The 21,799-nt window shown below is 50.0% G+C and overlaps 1 protein-coding gene across 1 annotated transcript; it reads left to right on the top strand.

Annotated features, from left to right (window-relative positions):
* Positions 1–18,257: 18,257 nt before the first annotated feature.
* On the top strand, positions 18,258–20,688 carry FEM1A (fem-1 homolog A). The gene has a single exon (XM_080988557.1). It carries the CDS (start codon positions 18,521–18,523, stop codon positions 20,480–20,482), a length of 1,962 nt encoding a protein of 653 aa, XP_080844683.1. The 5' UTR covers positions 18,258–18,520; the 3' UTR covers positions 20,483–20,688.
* Positions 20,689–21,799: the final 1,111 nt, after the last annotated feature.

Here is a 21,799-nt window from a genome sequence, read left to right as displayed (position 1 = left end):
AGTCCTGCTGGCCACATGACCCAGAAGCTGTACGCCGGCTCCCTCGGCCAATAAAGCGAGATGAGCGCTGCAACCCCAGAGTCGGCCGCGACTGGACCTAATGGTCAGGGGTCCCTTTACCTTTACCTTAAGGAGTCTCTATGGGAGTATATTGTATTTAATTATGGGGTACCAGAGTTTTTAGGGGGCTAACCAGGCTGGGATAGCAGGCTTGTTGGTTTTTGAATGTCTTATGTAGATTTTTCAATTTCATTGTTCTGTATGGGACAATGACAATAAAGATTATCGTATCGTATCATACCATGGTGGGGAGGTCAGACAGAGTAATGGTGGCGGAGGCAAACAAACTCCTTTTGGAGCTGATGAGATGCCTGGGGCTCCAAAGCCTTCTCCTTTAAAAAGAGAGAGAGAGAGTGAGTAAGATTCTAGTCCTCATGGTCCTAAAGAAAACCCTGGTTTGTATAAGAAGCTGCCTTTTACTGAGTAAGATCAAGGGTCTAACCTGCTCAGCAATGTCTACACCAGGAGTCTTTGGCTTCTTTGAAACCTGGGACCCACCTTTAGCTCAAATGTGCATTTGGGGACACTTTTATTTACCATATTTTTCGCTCCATAAGACGCACTTTTTTCCTCCTAAAAGGTAAATGTCTGTGCGTCTTATGGAGTGAATGCACTGGACGGCAGAGGGATCCCTTGAATGCCGCTGCAGTCGCAAGCTGAGGGATGCCTCCGCAGCCGGAGCCATGGCTCCTGTCCGTCGCTCGCTGTGAAGCAAGCAGAGCAATAATGTTTTTTTTCTTGTTTTCGTCCTCTAAAAACTAGAGGTGGTCTTATGGTCAGGTGCGTCTTATGGAGCGGGAATATTTATTTATTTTTTAAAAATAAAACATGTCCACAGTTGGCACAATGGGTCAGTGCATCTGTTAACCCAAAGGTTTGTGGTTCGAGCTCCACTCGGGGATGTCTGTGGCACGGGCAGAATTCCTGCCTTGCAGGGGGTTGGACTAGATGACCCTCGGGTCCCCTTTCCAACTCTACAGTTTTGTAATTCTATTTGCATGGTGGCAGGGCTGCTGTTGCCCCCCCCCCCCCACTTTAGAACAGGTTGCAACCCCAGCCCTCCAGCCAAAGACCTGCACTGACTGACAGGAGCTTTCCAGGGCTTCTTCAGCCTACTTTGAGATGCCAGGGATCTGCCTGGAGATGCCTCTGCCTGGCTGTGTGGTGTAGTGGTTAGAGAGGTGTACTAGGACCTGGGAGGCAAGGGTTTGGATCAGGCATGACCCTCACTGGCTGACCCTTGGGGGGGCCAGTCACTGCATCTCGTCCGCCCCCCACCTCACTGGGTTGCTGTAGGGATTAAATGACGAAGGGGGAAGAACCTTGTAGGCCACTTTGAGCTCCTTGAAGGGAAAAGAGCAGGACAGAAATGCAATAACAGGCTGTGTTGAATCTTTCCACTTCCCCAAATGAGGGGTGCTAAAAAGTGCCTTGGGAATTCAAGAGATGCTTTGGTTAAATTAATATAATTTAGTTTCACTGCTTAAGTAAAATGGGTGTAAAATCGAATTGGAAATCATTTGCCAAATACTGGCAGTTAAGGCATATATTACTATTATTATTATTATTATTATTATTATTATTATTATTGTGATACCTCGGGTTAGATACGCTTCAGGTTACATACGCTTCAGGTTACAGACTCCGCTAACCCAGAAATATTACCTCAGGTTAAGAACTTTGCTTCAGGATGAGAACAGAAATCGTGCTCCGGCGGCGCAGCGGCAGCAGGAGGCCCCATTAGCTAAAGTGGTGCTTCAGGTTAAGAACAGTTTCAGGTTAAGAACGGACCTCCAGAATGAATTAAGTACTTAACCCGAGGTACCACTGTATTCTTCTTATTATTATTATTTAGCACTACTTGAAAATTTTCAGAAGGTAAAATAAAAAATTCCCCAAAGCAGTTTATGTGCTTCTTCATTAGACTAACCAAGCTAAATGTTATCCAGGCATAGCAAATTTGAGTTCCTCACACCCAGAAACATATTTTTAAGACTGGATAAATTTATAAAAATTAAGTTTTGCCCCCTAAAAAGATGTGCCCCAAACAATGAGGGTTGCAAGGTCAGGAACACCCCAGACCCTGAGATTTCAGAGCCCAAACCCAAGAATGTGGGGCAAACCCTGGTTAATTTTCCTCTGACTTCCCTCCCACTCCTGAGCCCTGGAGATGGTAGTTAATTGGGAGAAGAGAGGAGGGCAGATCCCACCCAGAGAATTGATGCAGTAATTTGCAGGTCGCTCCTGCTGCACTAGGGATGCAGGTGGCACTGTGGGTTAAACCACAGAGCCTAGGACTTGCTGATCAGAAGTTCGGTGGTTCGAATCCCTGTGACGGGGTGAGCTCCCGTTGCTCGGTCCCAGATCCTGCCAACCTAGCAGTTCAAAAGCACGTCAAAGTGCAAGTAGATACATAGGTACCGCTCCAGCAGGAAAGTAAATGGCGTTTCCGTGCGCTGCTCTGGTTCGCCAGAAGCGGCTTAGTCATGCTGGCCACATGACCCAGAAGCTGTATGCCGGCTCCCTCGGCCAATAAAGCGAGATGAGCACCACAACCCCAGAGTTGGTCACGACTGGACCTAATGGTCAGGGGTCCCTTTACCTTTACCTTTTACCTGCTTCACTGACATTTGCAAGCTGCAAATTTAAGGACCCTCTCACCCACCGCCACTTAAAAGGGGTCAGGGAAAGGGGGAGACTTCAAGTCAGCCCTGGCACCCTGGCGCGCCCTTCCTCTCAAAGTTTCCTCTAGCCTTCATATCACCGTACGCTCCTCTTTTACTGGGCGTTGTGACTTCAAGCTTTGCTTCGTATCTGTAAAGGCCAGAAACTTAATTTCCCCTGCCTCTCCCACCACCACCGTTCCAATCAGCACATCTCCCGTTTTGAGTATTTTCAAGCTGACCTGAGAATTCTGAATTACGTCCCAGGCAGCGAAATTGAAAGAGGAACCCCAGCTGAGATGAACCCTCCAAATAGCTTGCAGTTCTAATCTTTGAACTCAACACCAGCCTGAGCTTTTTAATGTATTGGCCTCTCTGTTCCTCTTTTGCTTCTCCAGGGGAGAAGATTTTTAAACCAAGGGATAGATTTTTTTTAAAAAGAGAGAGAGAGAGATTTAAAAAATAGATCATTTTTTTCCAAATAGCCTTTGACTATGGAGGGCTGGAATGCCAGCGGTTCTGATCACGGACGTTTGCCACACTTGTGGAGAAAGTATCTTGATGCAAGAGTTACTATTCAGCGCAGGTTTCCATTTATACACGGCAATCGTGCATGCGCCAAAGAGAACTTGAACATGACCTCGGCTGGCTGTGAAGCCCAGCAGCCCAGCTGGGCATCATTAAACCATGAAAAGATGTTGCTTCGGAAGGGAATGAAATGCCTCTCCAGGGCAGAAAGCTTCAGGAAGGAACCACTCGGTTTAGCTCTGCAGGGATGGAAGACCTTCATTCTGCAGACCTGGGGAGGACAAGGGCAGGCAATTCGCTCTTTCAGGAGAAATGAAGTTCAGTTCCTAACCCTTGATTTTGTGAGCATGCACCACCGCCTTGCAATTCCATTTGCAAGTGGGGTGGGGAAATGCAAGAGCCACTTCTAGTTTATTTGACAGATTTATGCACCAGAAAAATTGTCAGTGACAGCACCAGCAAGAATAATAATGCCATATTTTTCGCTCTATAAGACGCACCAGACCACAAGAAGCACCTAGTTTTTGGAGGAGGAAAACAAGAAAAAAAATATTCTGAATCTCAGAAGCCAGAACAGCAAGAGGGATCACTGCGCAGTGAAAGCAGCAATCCCTCTTGCTGTTCTGGCTTCTGGGGTAGCTGCGCAGCCTGCATTCGCTCCATAAGACGCACACACATTTCCCCTTACTTTTTATGAGGGGAAAAGTAAGTCTTATAGAGCAAAAAATACAGTAAATGTTTTGGGTGGATAGGCACTAGGTTTGCCAGACCCCCAGGGCTGACCTGAAGAGAGAGAGAGAGAGAGTGTGTGTGTGTGTGTGTGTGTGTGTGTGTGTGTAACTGTGTGACTCTGTAGCTTGCAGGATTCAGCTAGGCAGGATCGGGCCGCAAATTATTGCATAGACTCTCTTGAGTGGGGGTCTGGCTTCCTCTGCTCCCTCCTCCCCTCTCCCTATTAACCTCCGTCTCCAGGGCTCAGTGTTGGGAAGGAGCAGAAAGGAAAGGGGGGGGGGACCTGGGCTGGGCTCAAGAAGAGGATTGCGAGTGTACATGCATGCCAGGCACCAGAATCCTCCCCCTGGGTCTCAAGTCTGAGCCCTGGAATTTCAGGGTCTGGGGTACTTATTCCTGAGCTGGCAATCCTAGCAACCTTTTAGGGAGGACATTAGCTTTGCCCCACGTGTCAGGTTTATGGAAGAGAAATAACGCTTGGCTTCACTCTAATCTCAGGCATAGTTTCTGTGAAGACCTGTTGTTTTTTGGTGGGGCTGTACAGTTAGGTGGGGACGTGGGTGGCACTGTGGGTTAAACCACAGAGCCTAGGACTTGCTGATCAGAAGGTCGGCGGTTTGAATCCCTGCGACGGGGTGAGCTCCCATTGCTCGGTCCCTGCTCCTGCCAACCTGGCAGTTCGAAAACACATCAAAGTGCAAGTAGATAAATAGGTACCACTCTGGCGGGAAGGTAAACGGCGTTTCCGTGCGCTGCTCTGGTTCGCCAGAAGCGGCTTAGTCATGCTGGCCACATGACCCGGAAGCTGTACGCCGGCTCCCTCGGCCGATAAAGCGAGATGAGCGCCGCAACCCCAGAGTCGGCCACGACTGGACCTAATGGTCAGGGGTCCCTTTACCTTTACCAAGGTGTTGTCATTTGTGGACCTTAAGGTCCTCCGTGGGGCATACCAGGAAAGGCGGTCCCATAGGTTTAATATACTCTTCTATCCCCCCAAATTATTATCTTTAAGCTTCAGGGCCCAAGGAAAACCACTTGCAAGAGAAATAACACGAAGCTGAGCAAGAAACCCATCAAAGTCCTACCCTCAGATGAAGTTAATTCACCTTCAGTTCACTTGGAAATTCCAGGGACTCCTTTCTGGAGATTTTTGAACTAGTTCAGTGAACTTGGTTAAACTGAATGAATGCTTCTTTGTGGGGGGCTTGCAGATAAAGGCTGCAATCCCGTACCCACTTTACCTGGGAGTAAGTCCCACTGAATTGAAAGGGGGAAGCGCACCCACAGGATTGCAATGTTAGGATGTGGATCTCAGAGGGAGCCTTAGCATACCTTTTGGGAGGTGAAGGGAGCGCTGGGATTGGGGGGGGGGGGGAAGAAGAGAGACTTTGAAATGTTGTTCATTTTCAGACACACGCCCTGCAATTGTTCATTCCCAGACTGGTGCTTTTATTTTCGAAATTACTCTGTCCTTCTCTTTCTCTCCCCAAAAGCGTTATCTTTTAAAGAAAAGGAGAAGTAGAAAATTGTAGACTAGAAAGGAGAAATGGCTGTAGGACAAAGGGAGCTATCAAGAGCCCGTCAATAGCCTGCCAAAAGGCCAGAGAGACAGAGAGAGCTCACCCAGCTCACTCACAAAGCGGCTGAGTGGATCCGGGCAGGACATTTGCGGCAATTAAGCGGCGATCGTTTCGCTGGCAGTGAAAATTTCTTATTATTATAATTCTGCAGGCTTTTTAGGGAACCAGGTCTGAGCGGCCCCCGAAGGAAAGGAGTACGCAGGAGAGGAGGGGGAGTTGGCGCAATGTAGAGGCCAGAGCGTTGGGTTGGGACCTGCGAGACCGGGGTTCGAATCCCCCCCTCGGCCACGAAGGGTGGGTGACCCTTGCGTGGGTCAGCCTACCTCACAGGGTTGTAGTGGAGATGAAATGTCACAAAGAATTAACCCTGAGGTCCAGCTCCAAGGGTCTTCTGGCGGTTCCCTCACTGCGAGAAGCCAAGTTACAGGGAACCAGGCAGAGGGCCTTCTCGGTGGTGGCACCCGCCCTGTGGAACATCCTCCCACCAGATGTCAAAGAGAAAAACAACTACCAGACTTTTAGAAGACATCTGAAGGCAGCCCTGTTTAGGGAAGTTTTTAATGTTTGATGCATTACTGTATTTTAATATTGTGTTGGAAGCTGCCCAGAGTGGCTGGGGAAGCCCAGCTAGATAGGCGGGGTATAAATAATAAATTGTTGTTGTTGTTGTTGTTGTTTTTACATTGTCAAGCTCCCTGTGTTCTTTGGAGGAAGGGAGATAGAAAAAATAATATAATAATAATTAATAATAATGTAACATAGATTCGGAAGGGGTAAATATTGAAACATTGAAAGAAACATTGAGACATTGAAAGAATATAAGAACATACATGTTCTCACAGTGGCCAAGTGGCCTTAAGAACCTAGGAATCCAGATAGACTTCTCAACCTGTGGGTCCCCAGATGTTGTTGGACTACAACTCCCATCATTCCTAGCCAGCATGACCAGCGGTCAGGGATGATGGGAGTTGTAGTCCAACAACATCTGGGGACCCACAGGTTGAGAACCGCTGCTCATAGACCGTCTCTCTGCCTCTCAGCCTGAGCCCTCCACCATGGAAAAGGGTGCCTTGCTGGCTGTGGATAGGAGGAGGAGGAGGAGTCGCCAGCCGCTACAATGCGTCACACACATTATATACCTCTTGTGGAAGGGAGTTCCACAGTTTGCGCTGCATGAAAATGCCCTTTTTTTTATCCATCCTGAATCGTCCCAATATTCATTGAACGCCCATGAATTCTAGCGTTATGAGAGAATATCCCCTGTCCACTTTCTGCATGCCTTGCACAATTTTATAATTTTTTTATCATCATTATTATTATTGTGATTATTTTTTTAAGGAGAACGTGTATGCAGCTAGCAGGCTTCAGTCTGGCAGGAGCTGGCTGAAAATGATGGCATAGACCATGGATAGGCAAACTAAGGCCCGGGGACTGGATCCGGCCCAATCGCCTTCTCAATCCGGCCTGCGGACAGTCCGGGAATCAGCGTGTTTTTACATGAGTAGAATGTGTCCTTTTATTTAAAATGCATCTTTGGTTATTTGTGGGGCATAGGAATTCGTTCATTCTCCCCCCCAAAAAATATAGTCTGGCCCCCCACAAGGTCCGAGGGACAGTGGACCGGCTCCCTGCTGAAAAAGTTTGCTGACCCCTGGCGTAGACACTCTGGGGGACTTGCCTTCCTCTGCTCCCCTCTCCCAATTAACCTCCGTTTCCGGGCACCAACCCTGCAACATCTGAAACATCTCAGCCTGGAGAGCATGAGACTCTTAATCTCAGGGCTGTGGGTTCGCGCCCCGCATTGGGCAAAAGATTCCTGCATTGCAAGAGATTAGTCCCTTCCAATTCTAGAATTCTGTTATCTCCAGTGTTTGAGATGCTCTTGACCTGGCAACCCTAGGCAAGGTCACCCCCAAGGCTAGTTGTCAGTAAGAGGGCAGGCAGGTAGGAGCCAGCTGGGGGCAGATTATGGGGCAGTGCCCCCTTTGCTCAACTCCACCACCCTCCAGTGGTTGCATGTTCGAATTTTAACCCATGTCTTTTCCTTGAGGTTGAAGATGGAGGGAGCCCAGGGGAGTCTGTGTTGTCCAAAGACCTGCTGGTTCGGAGAGCGACAGGCTGAGCAGACTCCTTCAGACCCCTGCATTCAAAGTTCTCCATCTTCATAGACTTTCGAAGGAACCTTCCTCAGCGTCACATCCGAAGAGCATTTTGGGAAACCTGTAATCCTGTCTGGGCAAAATATGCCAGTGTGGGGGCAAGCCCAGAGGCCAAAAGTGGACAGAGGAACTAATGAAACTTTAACCTTTGTATAGTAGGTTGGTTCTATGAACGCGTCCCTTTCTCTGTCCTCCACCCAGACAAGCAAAGAGTTCAAGAAGCATTCAGAGTCCTACTCCCAAAACCAGTTTACTTTTTAAAAAAACATTTTTTATTTTTCCATGTATTTTTCCATGTATACTTCTTCTAACAATATATCTTTAAAAAGAATTCATATTTCCACCTTCCTCCCCTGGACATCCCTCATATTCCCGTTTTGTTTTATTTCCATTTTCTTCACCCTGCGTATTGTTTCCCCAGAATTTTCCCAATACATATAGTCTTATTTTTTGTTGTATACAGTTGTGATTGTTTACTCAAACGCTGCCAATGAGTCCGTTTCTTTATGTTGTAAGTGGTTCCTATTCTCTTTTAAATTCTTTGTTGTCCTCTTCATGTAGTTTTTCTGTTAGTTTTGCCAGTTCTGCATATTCCAGAAGTTTCCCTTGCCATTGTTCTTTTGTTGGTATTTCTTCTGTCTCCCAAGTTTGCGCTAAGATACCGTAATTCTTGCCGCTGTTGTTGCATACATAAATAATTTCCAATTTTCTTTTTTTACATCTTGGTCTAAAATTCCTAGGAGGAATGCTTCTGGTTTTTTAACAAAAGTCTTTCTAAACATTTTTTTCAATTCATTATATATCATTTCCCAATAATTTTGCATTCCCACCACATATGATAAAATGTACCATCTTCTTCTTTACATTTCCAACAGGTTTTTGATCCTTTTTATACATTTTGACTACTTTCTCTGGTGTTATATCCCATCTATACATCATTTTCATATAATTCTCTTTCAGTAAGATACAATCTGTAAATTTTAGGTTCACCTTCCACATCTTTTCCCAATCTTCAAATTGTATATTATGACCTAAATCCTGAGCCCACTTTATTTGTGCTGACTTTACCATTTCATCTAACGCCCAAAACTAGTTTACTAACCCCCCATCACACACCGGGGATCAGGGGAGCTCGTGAACCCTGTAATGGAACCGTAGCGGTTGGGAGACATTTCTGGACGTTTGCAGGCTTGAACTCAAAACTCATCGCAAACCCTTTTCAGAACAGAGCCCTGGCCAAGGAGCGGGGGGACGAAAAGGATTTCCTCAATGTTTTTGGCCTGCTTCTGGTTGGAAGACTAGTGATTTTGTTGTTGTGACGTATAGAGAAGACAACAAATCACAGCCTACCATCCAGCACAGGCCCACCCTCCCCACAAATCGCAAGACCACGTCGTCGTCGTCGTCGTCATCGTCCCCCCCCCCCCCGTTCCGTTCCACTTCTTCCTCCTTCCTTTCCCTGAGGCCATGAGACGTCAGCTGCAGTCAGTTTGGATCAGCAAAGTTCCCCCCATTTGTTAGTTGTCGTTTTTGAATTATTATGCTCCTACATCATTAAAAAATACACATCACAGCAGTTTACAACAGCCTCTGGCTATAATTAAAACACACGTAAAAAAATCAAAGACCTTCAACTAACCATTATGGAAGAATCCCTTCAAACTCTACAATTTTATGATTTGATGATGTTGTATTAATTGCCTGTTTAAGCCTGGCGACACAGAAAAGTTTTCAGAAACAGAAGGCGCCTACTGAATTTCCAGTGGCAGAGCGTTCCACAGGACTGGGCTGATGGCACTAAAGGCTCAGTGAGCGAACTGGGGTGTAAGAGCTCAGGCAGTCCCTGAGGCACCCTGGACCTAAGTTGCTTGGGGCTTTTTAAATTAATACAAGGAGCTTGAAACTGGCTGCATAAAAGTTAGGCTATTACATAGGCAGCCTTGTGCTTTTCCCATCCTGTGCTTTCAGTGCCTTGTGTAAGTATCCCTAACAAAGAGGGGCATTCCCCCAACTTTCTGGGTCGCTGGGTTTTATTTTACTTGAGAGAAAGAAGTTAGCGCCTTGCAAAACGTGCCACAACCCACCACTGCTTCCAGTTAAAGGCAGAGCAGAGTGAATTGTCAGTATCTTCTCTCCCCAAGTTTTTGATGAACAGTTTTCTGTTTGCTTAATTCTGCTGGTGTCCTTTTTTCAAAATAAAATAAAAATAAAATTGACTTGTTTTGCACAGCACACTAAACTAGGAGCAGGGAATCCAAGACTGTTGGGCCAGGTGTGGCTCACAGCCAGATTTGATCTAGAACTCTGGTTCCCCCTCCCCAGCATCAACTGTTCAGTATGGAAGGGGAATGAGGAATTGTGTCAGGGGTACAATCTGCAAGAAGATCAAAACAAATCTCAGCCAACCTGCGTTCCATATATGTATGTGTGTCCTGTCCCTGTTCAAAGCCTCAATTACATAACATCATCCATGCTTTTTCCATTTGCATGCATGTCAGTTTGGGGTGTGCATGTGTTTGCGCGTGCAATGGCATTTTGTGTCTGAAGCTTTGAATAGGGACAAGGCAAGGCTTGGCAGTCCAGCTGTGCTTTGACCTTATTTTTATTCTACTGCTGGTGTTCTTTTTGCCTTTTGCACAGTCAGGGCAGACCAAGGGTGTTGCTGAGCTGCTGCTGCTGCTGCTATTTTTTAAAAAAGTATTATTTAACAAACTTTTTAAATAAAAAAAAACTACGGAGAATGAGGAACCTTACTAAGAATGATCATCATGATTATCCATAGAATTTGTTAGCTGCTTGTTATGCAACAAGGCTTCCAGGCGACTTGCAACATATTTTATGTTATTTCTAAATAATACTTTGTATTAATTTTTCAATTATTAAAATCCAATATAAACCACATTTTATCAATGTCAAATTACATTTCAAATGTATACCAGTTATAAAGCCAACGTATTTTAACTTGCAACGTATTTTAAAAGCACGAGTACAAAAATCGCCGGGTTGCAACCAAATGTGGTCCTGCTCAGAGTAGACCCATTAAAGTCACAGAGTGGCTACCTTCGTGCCATTGGTTTACTCATGAGTATATTGCAATAGAAACACGTTAACATGAAACAACAAATGGTTTGTAAAAAAAAAAATACACAGGCATCTTTCTGACTTGAGAGACAATGGATTGCACGGGGTGGGGGGTGAAGTCAAACTTCCGTGTAGCGCCAAAGGGATCTCTCTGGGGCAAAAAGCCTGGGCAGTGTGTCTGGAGGTCCTGGTCTGTCCAGACAAGAAGACCCCCCTCTCAGCTTTGTTGAGGTGGTCCAAAGGAAAGCAGAGCAAGACGTTTGGCACCAGCTTGGCTGCGGGAGTTGCTGGAAGGAGGTGGACAACAAGCCATCCCACTGTCTTGGGCATTCCACACCAGATTGGCATAGGTTTTGGCCCTCCAGCTGTTTTGGGACTACAATTCCCATCATCCCGGGCCACTGGTCTTGTTAGCTAGGGATGATGTGAGTTGTAGTCCCAAAACAGCTGGAGGGCCAAGTTTGGCCATGCCTGGTTTACGCCTTTAAGGTAAAGGGACCCCTGACCATTAGGTCCAGTCGCGGACGACTCTGGGGTTGCGGCACTCATCTCGCTTTATTGGCCGAGGGAGCTGGCATACAGCTTCCGGGTCATGTGGCCAGCATGACTAAGCTGCTTCTGGCGAACCAGAGCAGCGCATGGAAGCACCGTTTACCTTCCTGCCGGAGCGGTACCTATTTATCTACTTGCACTTTGACGTGCTTTCGAACTGCTAGGTTGGCAGGAGCAGGGACCGAGCAATGGCAGCTCACCCCGCCGCGGGGATTTGAACCGCTGACCTTCTGATTGGCAAGCCCTAGGCTCTGTGGTTTAACCCACAGCGCCACCTGCGTCCCTTGGTTTACACCTTAGCCCTTCTCCCGCAAGGCAGCACATCACAGCCAACAGCCAATGACGACATCACAGTCAGTGGGGGCTGGTACTTAATGGGACTGGGTAGGGTGGAATCCTGGGAGCCCAACAGTAGGTGGCGCCAGAACCAATGACAGGCAGAGCAAGTGGAGCCAACTCCTTCGAGTTTTGTCCCCATCCCTCTCCTCACTGCTGATTTCTACAGGGGCAACCCTGAGATGCTATAGGAGGAAACTGCCAGGCAGTGCTGCCCCCCCCCCCCCAGGACTGGTTTTGAGGTTGGTGGGTGAGGCCTGACTGAGCGCAAGCGGAAGATAACGGGGCAGGGACCCCTTCGCGATATGGACCAGCCCCCACTGATCACTGCCCATCAAAAGCCTGGTAGGAAAGTAAGTTTTGACCTGGTGCCAGGCAGACCTTCTCGGGCAGAGTGTTCCTCAAACAGGAAGTCACCACCGAAAAGGCCCTATGCCTTGACGTAGTCCTCCAAGCCTCTTTCCACAAAGGGAAAGGTCCAGGTAGGATCGTATTGGGAGAAGCCACCCCAAAAGGTCCTGAGTTGTAAAGAAAATTAAACGTACCCCTTTGGCGACCAAACATCAGGAAGAACGTTTCAGATGGCGAGTGCTGTTCATGATAGAATGGACTCCTACGAGAGGTGGTGGTTTTTAAGTAGGTGGTCGTTGGTGGATTTTAAGCAGAGATGGAATGGCCACCTCTCATGTATGATCTAGCTGAGATTCCTGCATTGCAGGGGGTTGGACTGGATGACCCTCGGGGTCCCTTCCCACTCTGATTCTGTGACTCCATGGTTTGTGAGTCTGCCCTGCTCACATTTGGGTCTAGTCCCACTTATTATTAGATTTCAGGCCCCCGAAACCTTTCCACATCCCCTCCCCAGAGTGCTGCCCCTTTTTGGGGGGCCATTTTGCCCATCTTTCTTGGACGTTGTGCTTTGGGGTTTTTTCAACAGCACACCCCACACTCCGCTGCTGCAGCTGGGCTCCCGCGAAACCCCACAGCCTCTCTGCAGGAGGGACCCGAGTGCCTTCTCTCTCCTTCCTTCTGCTGCCCCACTTCCTACCTGATTGACTGTCCTCTAGCCCACATAGCCGTGACCTCAATTATTTATTTACCACGTCGAAGGCGAAATGGAGGACAAGCGTTCCCGCCGAGAGGCGATGTGCGTATCTCTCCAGGTCTTGGTTGGCCTGTGTTTTCTTTCAACAGATTCTTTGCGATACCTTGCGATTCCGGGAAAACAAGGATGCTATTGGCAATTGCCTTTGTGGCAGAACAGAGGCTTTTCTGTGTGTATGTGTGTGTGTGTGTGTGTGTGTGTCCCTGCCAAGATCAGTTGCCTTTGTGACAGGAACATTGTTGAGTTGCTAAAAGTCATGTTCACCACTTCTTATTTAATCCGGACTTACCGTTCCATGCAGACATCCGCTTAGATCAAGCATGTCCAAAGTCCGTTTCCGGGGCCTAATCTGGCCCGCTGGTTGGTTTAATCCAGTTTATTTCCTGGGGTAAATTCCTAAAAAAAAACCTCCACAACTTCAATCCTAAGAAAAGCTCCACAACTGCAATCTTAAAAAAACAACAACTCAACAACTTTGGGGTAAAATCATAAAAAAGCTCGAGCTTCAATCTTCACGGTTCTTCAATTCATCAATGGCAGTGGCATCCCCCTGTCTGGTTGTTTTGAAGCCTGGACCCACATGTCAGGAATCGAACCTCCTACATGCAAGGCATCTAGCTGTGAAGGTTACCTGTTTAAGATGGGGTTGTATTCGCTTTTAAGGAGCAAGGGCAACTTGTTTGGGCTCCTGGATACCTCTTGAATACCTCCAGAAGATTGGAGAACCGGGCCTAAGCTAAAAAACAAGTTTTGCACTTAGGCAGGAAGAACCAGATGCACAAATATAAGGCAGGGGAGACGTAGCTTACTGGCATTCCATGTGAAAAGGACCTTAGGGGTCTTGGTGGACCACAAGCTGAACATGAGTCAATAGTGTGAGGCAGCAGCGGAAAAAAGCTAATGCAGTTCTGCACTGCATCAACAGAAGTCTAGTGTCCAGCTCAAGGGGAGTAATAGTACCACTCTATTCTGCCCTGGTCAGACCACAGCTGGAATACTGTGTCCAATTCCAGGCACCACAATTTAAGAAGGATGTTGACAGGCTGGAAGGTATGCAGAGGAGGGCGACCGAGATGATTAAGGGTCTGGAAAGCAAGCCTGATGAGGAACGGTTGAAGGAGCTGGGATTGTTTAGCCTGGAGAAAAGGAGACTGAGAGGAGATATGAGACCTGTTAAGTTGTGGGCGAACATAGCAGACGACACAGCGATTCTTCAAACAGCTCTTCTTTATTCAGATGTCAGACCAGAACTAAGCTGAGGGGCTCAGTCAGCCTGCTTATATAGAGCTCCAGAACAATGTAACTGTTGCCATTTTCTAAAACTATCCAATCACTGAACGTCACTTTTCGATCCTTCATTTGCATAACTATCTACAGTATCCCCCTGCTGGCCCAGGGTGAGAACTTCAGTACATAACAAGACCCATCATCAAACATCTAAAAGGCTGTTGCATGGAAGAGGAAACAAGCTTTGTTTTCTCCTGTTCTGGAGGGCAGAACTTGAACCAATGGCTTCAAGTTACAAGAAAGGAGGTTCTGACTAAACATTAGGAATAACTTTCGGAAGGCAAGAGCTGTTTGACAGCGGAACAGTCTCCCTCAGGAGGTGGTAGACTCTCCTTCCTTGGAGGTTTTTAAGCAGAAGTTGGATAGCCATCTGTCAAGGATGCTTTAGCTGAGATTCCTGCATTGCAGTGGGTTGGACTGGATGACCCTTGGGGTTCCTTCCAACTCTACAATTATTTTTCATTGAGCAGCTTAATTTACAAAGCCCTGAGCAATTTAGGTCCAAGGACGGCCCGAGCCCCTGCATTCCAGCTCAGGAGGGCCGTTGACTGTCCGGCAAGTTGCAAAGGTCCACTGGCAGCAGCAAGACACCAATAAGAAATAAATAATAAGGCTGTATGCACAGATTATTTAAAGCAGGGGTCCCCAAACTAAGGTCCACGGGCCGGCTAAGGCCCGAGGGACTTGTTTATCTGGCCCGCAGAGACCCCCGCCACCGCACTGCACGGCTGCCCACTTCCAGGTCGGAGGAGCACCGGAGATAGCTTGTGCGCATGTGCGTTATGTGCGCATGCGCGTTATTTCCAGTGCACATGCACACAAGCTATTTCCGGTGCTTCTCTGACCCGGAAGTGCGCCAGAAATAGCGTGTGTGCATGCATATGGGCACGCACTCCCCCGCCCTCCGGCCTGCCGCGCAATCAGCGCTAGAGACACCGACCCTAGGCGCGGTAAGTTTGCTGACCCCTGATTTAAAGGGACAGGGATGGAAATGCCTTTCCCCCAGCTGCAATAAAACTTAGTGATGAGCTGTTGCCTAGGGCAGGGGTCAGCAACCCGCGGCTCCGGAGCCGCACGTGGCTCTTTTACACCTTTGCCGCGGCTCCGGGGGGGATACTAGTGAGGGGAGGAGGCGCATTGTGCGCCCCGACACTCCCCACTGTGGCGGGCGCTGTACTGGCTGTGACGTCGCATGGGGGTGGTGCGTGCGTTAGTCACGCACCGTCCCGACATCACCTTCCCGCCCGCCCGATACATTGAAAGGGGGCATGTACGCTGGTCACTGTTTTGAAGGGGAGTGAAGAACACACACACACAAAAAGGTAACTTGTTAATTTAACGTTTATTTCTATGAGGAGGAGTAATTCTGAGGGGTCAAACAAAGAAATAATAAAAAAAAGTGACAAAAAAGTTATTTTTATAATGACGGGTTTTGCAGCTCCCAGTTTTTTTTTCCTTCGGAAACGGGTCCAAGTGGCTCCTTTTGTCTTAAAGGTTGCAGAACCCTGGCCTAGGGGGCTGCAGACTTGAAAGGCAGCCCCCATTGTGAGCTCCGGGGAGGCTGGACCCCCTGCCTCCCAAAAAGAACATCACTGCAAGGAGGGAACCGACTGGGGCTTCCTTTCCCCCTCCCAGAGGAAAGAACGCTTAGAAGGACCGTGCAGCTGAGAGCTTTAGTAGAAGCTTGCTTTCCCCCCTTCTCCTTCCCAGACGCTTTTCCTTTTGTGCCGTGTCTTTTAGATTTTAAGCCTGAGATTGCAGGCACCTTATTACTCATCACTGCAAGCCACTCTGGGACACATTTGGGGGTGGGGTGAGGGCCCTGAAGAGCAGGGCGAAAATCTTCTGATTAAAAAAACTGAAATAAGCTTCCTCAGCCCAGCATTAGAAGACGATGGGGATTTGCTACCTCTCCAGAAGAGTCTTAAGAGGCTGGTTTCTCCCCCTGGTGTGGCAACCTGTGTCTGGTCGAACTTGGTCCCTACTCCCTCCTGGCTCACCAGTCCCCAGCCCCCAGTAAATCAAAATGCTCCTAAAGAACATTGGAAGAACATTATCTGCTAGATCTGCTTGCAGGCCAAAGAGAGGGAGCGATATCTGCAAATGCAACACAATGGAGGGATGTTGCCACTTGTCCCTGGCTAATGGGTACTTCAGAGGAAAATGTCAGAGTGTATCTGGGTACCATAGCAACATGGTACATTCCAATCTCCCGCTTCAAAGCTGCAAATCATTCGTTCTTCAGGACTGGGTCCACTGAGCCTCTTGGGCTTGCCGATCAGAAGGTCGGTGGCTCAAATCCCAGCGATGGGGTGAGCTCCCGTTGCTCGGTCTTTCTCCTGCCAACCTAGCAGTTCAAAAGCAACCAGGTAAAACGCGGGTGGTGCTGTGGGTTAAACCACAGAGCCTAGGACTTCCTGATTAGAAGGTCTTGGGCTTGCCGATCAGAAGGTCGGTGGTTTGAATCCCCGCGACGGGGTGAGCTCCCGTTGCTCGGTCCCTGCTCCTGCCAACCTAGCAGTTCGAAAGCACATCAAATTGCAAGTAGATAAATAGGTACCGCTCCAGCAGGAAGGTAAACAGGGTTTCCGTGCGCTGCTCTGGTTTCGCCAGAAGCGGCTTAGTCATGCTGGCCACATGACCCGGAAGCTGTACGCCGTCTCCCTCGGCCAATAAAGCAAGATGAGCACCACAACCCCAGAGTCGGCCACGACTGGACCTAATGGTCAGGGGTCCCTTTACCTTTACCCCCACCACACACAACCCGCTATGGCTGGAGTTCTCACCACTCTGTGTCCCAGAGCAGAATGACGTACAGGTGGAGTGGCAGGTGAAGCTTTTCTGGTCGTTGCACCACTCCTCCATCACACCCCCCCCCCACCACCACTGACCTGGGTTTCTGGTTCTTTACTAGTACTCACCATAAAAATATGCACACACCAGTGGGGGGGGGGGGCGACAGTAATCCCATTTATTTATAATATATTTTATTACCCACCCTTCGCCTTAATGTCCCGGGGCACACGGCAACATTAAGAACAGTTTGAAACGGCTGAGAATCATGTCACCGAATCGTAGAGTTGGAAGGGGCAATGCAAGAATCCTTTGGCCGGTGCGAGACTCGAACCCAAGGCCCTGAGATTAAGAGTCTCATGCTCTTATGGTGAGTGCTCTGATGGTGTTTCCTGCTTGGCAGGGGGTTGGACTCGATGGCCCTTGGGGTCTCTTCCAACTCTATGATTCTATGATTCTCTACACACTGAGCTGTTCTTCTTGTTGTTTATCTACCTGTTGAAATATATATATACATATATATACACATTGTATATATATATATATATAAATATAAATATATATATATATATATATATATATATAGAAATATATATATAATTTCAATATATATATATTGAAATATATATATACATATATACGTATATATACACATTGTATATATATATATATATATATATAAATATAAATATATATATATATTGAAATATATATATAATTTCAATATATATATATTGAAATATATATATACATATATACATATATATACACACACACAAAACCACTCCAAATGGATAAACTCAGTAAAATGTGTATTTTTGCTCCCCCAGTGCAAAGACACGCCTTAAAAGACCCCTCCCCAAGTCTGCACCGCATATTTAAGGCAGTTATCACACCGCCTTCAACAGTCCTGGCTCCCCACCCTCCCTGGGAACTGCAGTTTGCTCAGGGTGCGGAGGGTTGCTAGGTGGAGAAACCCGCCCCCACCTCGTCTTCCTAAGCAGGTTTACTCGTGAGCAAGCCCCCTGACCCGCAACCCCCCCTCCCATCCCCCGGCGTTTCCCTCCTTCCCTTCCCAGAAACCTTTGCTTCCCTCGCTCCGTTCCCGCTCTGCCTTCTGGGAAATGGAGTCCCTCACCCTCCGCGACGCTCCAGGGCTGTAGTCCGCCGCGGACTCCGCTTCCCAGGAGCCACCGCGCGGCGGCCGGCCACACCCTGCCTCTAAAGCCGCCTGGGGATCGTAGTCTTCCTGCGCAGGCGCGCCTCCTGGAAACCCATAGCGCGGGCCTGGAGCGCAGGACTACGACTACCGGCATGCATTTCTGCGGCCAGCCATTTTGGGGTGGTGTTTTCCTTCCCCCCTCCCTCCCTCCCACCCCTATATCCCCCTGAATATACTTAAGATGGCGCCGGGGGCAGGAATAGACTGAAGGTTGCAGCTGTGGAGGGAGGAGAGAGGCGCTGGGGAGGAAGGCTTGGTTGCTAGGTTACCACCCCACCCCCCCAAGCCTTGCTGCCCAGGGGCACCCAGAGGAAGGAAAGCCCCCCATGGCCTGAGTCCCCTCACCTGTTGGAAAAGGTGCTGTGCGCAAGTGGAGCCCCCTGCCAGCTCATGGGGAGTGGGCAGCCCCCCTGGCCAGAGCCATGGACCTCCGCTTGGCCGTCTACAACGCCGCCCGCGAAGGCAAGCTGAAGCTGCTGCAGAAGCTGCTGGGAACCCGGAGCCGAGAGGAGCTGGAGGAGCTGACGGCCGGCCCCGGCGGCGGAGAAGGGTCCGGGGGCACGCCGCTGCTGATCGCCTCGCGCCACGGCCACCGCGAGGTGGTGGAGTACCTCCTGGACCACTGCGGCGCCCGGGTGGAGGCGGGTGGCTCGGTCAGCTTTGACGGCGAGACCATCGAGGGAGCCCCTCCGCTTTGGGCCGCGTCGGCCGCCGGCCACCTGGACGTGGCTCGCAGCCTGCTGGAGCGGGGGGCCAACGTCAACCAGACCACGCTCACCAACTCGACGCCACTGCGGGCGGCCTGCTTCGATGGGCACCTGGAGATCGTGCGCTACCTGGTGGGCGAGAGGGGGGCCGACCTGGAGGTGGCCAACCGCCACGGCCACACCTGCCTGATGATCTCGTGCTACAAGGGCCACACGGAGATCGCCCGCTACCTCCTACAGAGGGGGGCGGACGTCAACCGCCGCAGCGTCAAGGGGAACACGGCCCTGCATGACTGCGCCGAGTCCGGGAGCCTGGAGATCCTGCGCCTGCTGCTGGCCTCCGGGGCGAGGATGGAGAAGGATGGGTACGGCATGACCCCGCTGCTGGCCGCCAGCGTGACTGGCCACACCAACATCGTCGAATACTTTATAGAGGGAGCGTTGGAGGAGGAGGCGGCAGCCGTAGGGGAGCACAACGGCAGCCAGGCAAAAGACGGTGATGGGTGTTCTGCTGCCGGCGACGGCCGTCCCCAAGTTTACTGCACCCGGGAAGCAGCTGTGGAAGCACTGGAGCTCCTGGGAGCCACCTTTGTGGACAAGAAGCGCGACCTGCTGGGGGCCTACAAGCACTGGCGGAGGGCGATGGGCCTTCGCCACCAGGGCGGGCAGTACCTGGCCAAACCGGAGCCTCGCCAGTTGGTGCTGGCCTATGACTACTCGCGGGAGGTGAGCACGGCGGAGGAGTTGGAGACCTTGGTGATCGACCCGGACGAAATGCGGATGCAGGCCCTTTTGATCCGTGAGCGCGTCCTCGGCCCCTCGCACCCAGACACCTCCTACTACATCCGCTACCGGGGGGCCGTGTACGCCGACTCGGGGAACTTCGAGCGCTGCATCAACTTGTGGAAGTATGCGCTGGAGATGCAACAGGGCAACCTGGAGCCGCTGAGCCCCATGACGGCCAGCAGCTTCCTCTCCTTCGCTGAGCTGTTCTCCTACGTGCTGCAGGACCGCTCAAAGGGCACCTTGGCCACGCAGCTGGGCTTCCCCGACCTCATGGGCGTGCTGAGCAAAGGGGTGCGTGAGGTGGAGCGGGCGCTCCTGCACCGCAAGGACCCCGTGGCGGACTGCGCCCAGTTCACCAAAGCCCTGGTCATCATCCTGCACCTGGTCTTCCTTCTGGAGAAGGTGGAGTGCACCCCCGAACAGGAGCACCAGAAGCGGCAGACCATCTACCGCCTCCTGAAGTGCAACCCGCGGGGCAAGAACGGCTTCACGCCGCTGCACATGGCGGTGGACAAGGACACCACCTCCGTCGGCCGCTACCCAGTGGGAAAGTTCCCCTCCCTCCACGTGGTCAACCTCCTCCTGGAGTGCGGGGCTGACCCTGACGGCCGCGACTACGACAACAATACCCCTCTGCACGTGGCCGCGCGCAACAACTGCCCGCTCATCATGAGCGCCCTCATAGAAGCTGGGGCGCACATGGACGCCACCAACGCCTTCAAGCAGACGGCCTACGAGCTGCTGGACGAGAAGCTGCTCACCAAAGCCATGATGCAACCCTTCAACTACATCACGTTGCAGTGCCTTGCCGCCCGCGCCCTCGACAAGCACAAGATCCCCTACAAAGGATTCATCCCCGAAGAGCTGGAGGCCTTCATCGAGCTCCACTGAAGAGGCGGTGGGCGGCATGGCGAGTCCCCTCCCGCAGGGGCTGGGGCTGGGATTCGGCCCGCCTCCGCTCGGGTTTGGATTTTAAAATGCTTCCATTTGCACACTGGGCCGGGTCGACCTGCCCTCTCTCTCTCTCTCCGGGACTCGAGCGAGAAAGGGAACCTGTGGAAATTGAGAGCTGCTCTCGCTGGGCCACCTTGGTGGGGCTGGATGTAGCCCCTACTCTGTGACCTAGTGTGGCTCTAGGGGAGTTGGGGGCAGAATAAGGGTGGACAAAACCAGCTGCTCGTCACCCTGCCCCCTGAAAAGAAAGGGAGCCCACCAGGATCCCCTGAGTGACGGCCACTTCCCAGCTCACACAGATGGCAGGGTTCAAGCAGCATGGTCAGGTCAGAATTGCTGCTGCCCTCCATTGCCAACTAATTTTTTTTCCTCTTCAAAGCACACACACACACACACACACACATGCAAATCCTATTTTTGACCTCTTGCTTTCTGAAGCCCAGCCTGCCTTACAATCTTTAAGAGTGGCTAGGTTTGCATGCCCTTCCTCCTCTCCCTCCCTTGAAAGCAAGCGAGGGGTTTTAGGCGAGCCTGCAGTCAAGTCTTAAAAAAAACAAAACCTGCTCTACCCTTTTTTCAGTGACAGCCTGTGCCGGAGGGGGTGTGTGAAAGTTTCAGCCAAACACTGCGGGTAATGTTGAAAGTTAGCTTTGTTACGCTTCGCGCAGCTGACCCAACCCGGTATGGTGAGGTTTGGTTGTGTTCTGCGTTTGATTTTACTTCATTTTCCAGTGTCCCATACTGCATTGCTGAGATTTTGCTGGCTGTATTGAGAGGCTGGTTGTGGTGTTGTGCTGTGTTTTGCTGTTTTTTTCCTCATTTATTTTTTTTAAAGAACAAGCTGGCGCTATCACTGGTTCAGGCAGTTGAGGGGGGGTGGAAAAACCCCAAACTCTGAAGTCGCTTTTAGGATCAACCAGCGGCCCCCCGCCTTCCTCCCCACAGAAAGACCAGAGGCAGAAAAACCATTATCAGGCTTCTTTTTCGAGTGTGTTAAAGATGATCCTTTGCGTTAAGACAGCCCCGTTCTTTTCAGAGCACAGATAGGGGTTGTTGTGTTTTGCTTTTTAAGAGGGGAACGTCTTCCAGAATGTCGGGTGGCTAGGATCTGCTTCTTCTAATAGGTCCTGTGCCTACAGACCCTTCTTCCTTTGCACAGCTGCAGAAAGGGGTCAGAAGTGCTCCTTTAAAGGTCTTTTGGTGGCATCAGGGCAGGGGGAGAGACAGTGGCCCTTGTTGTACTTCCAAATTAAA

The sequence above is a fragment of the Podarcis pityusensis genome, assembly GCF_964106645.2.
Source record: "Podarcis pityusensis genome assembly, chromosome: 18".
NCBI classification, from domain to species: Eukaryota; Metazoa; Chordata; class Lepidosauria; order Squamata; family Lacertidae; genus Podarcis; species Podarcis pityusensis.
This window is presented reverse-complemented; position numbering and strand designations above follow the sequence as displayed.

Excerpts from the sequence above, each read along its gene's own strand:
- FEM1A (XM_080988557.1), top strand. The coding sequence starts at position 18,521 with ATGGACCTCCGCTTGGCCGTCTACAACGCCGCCCGCGAAGGCAAGCTG.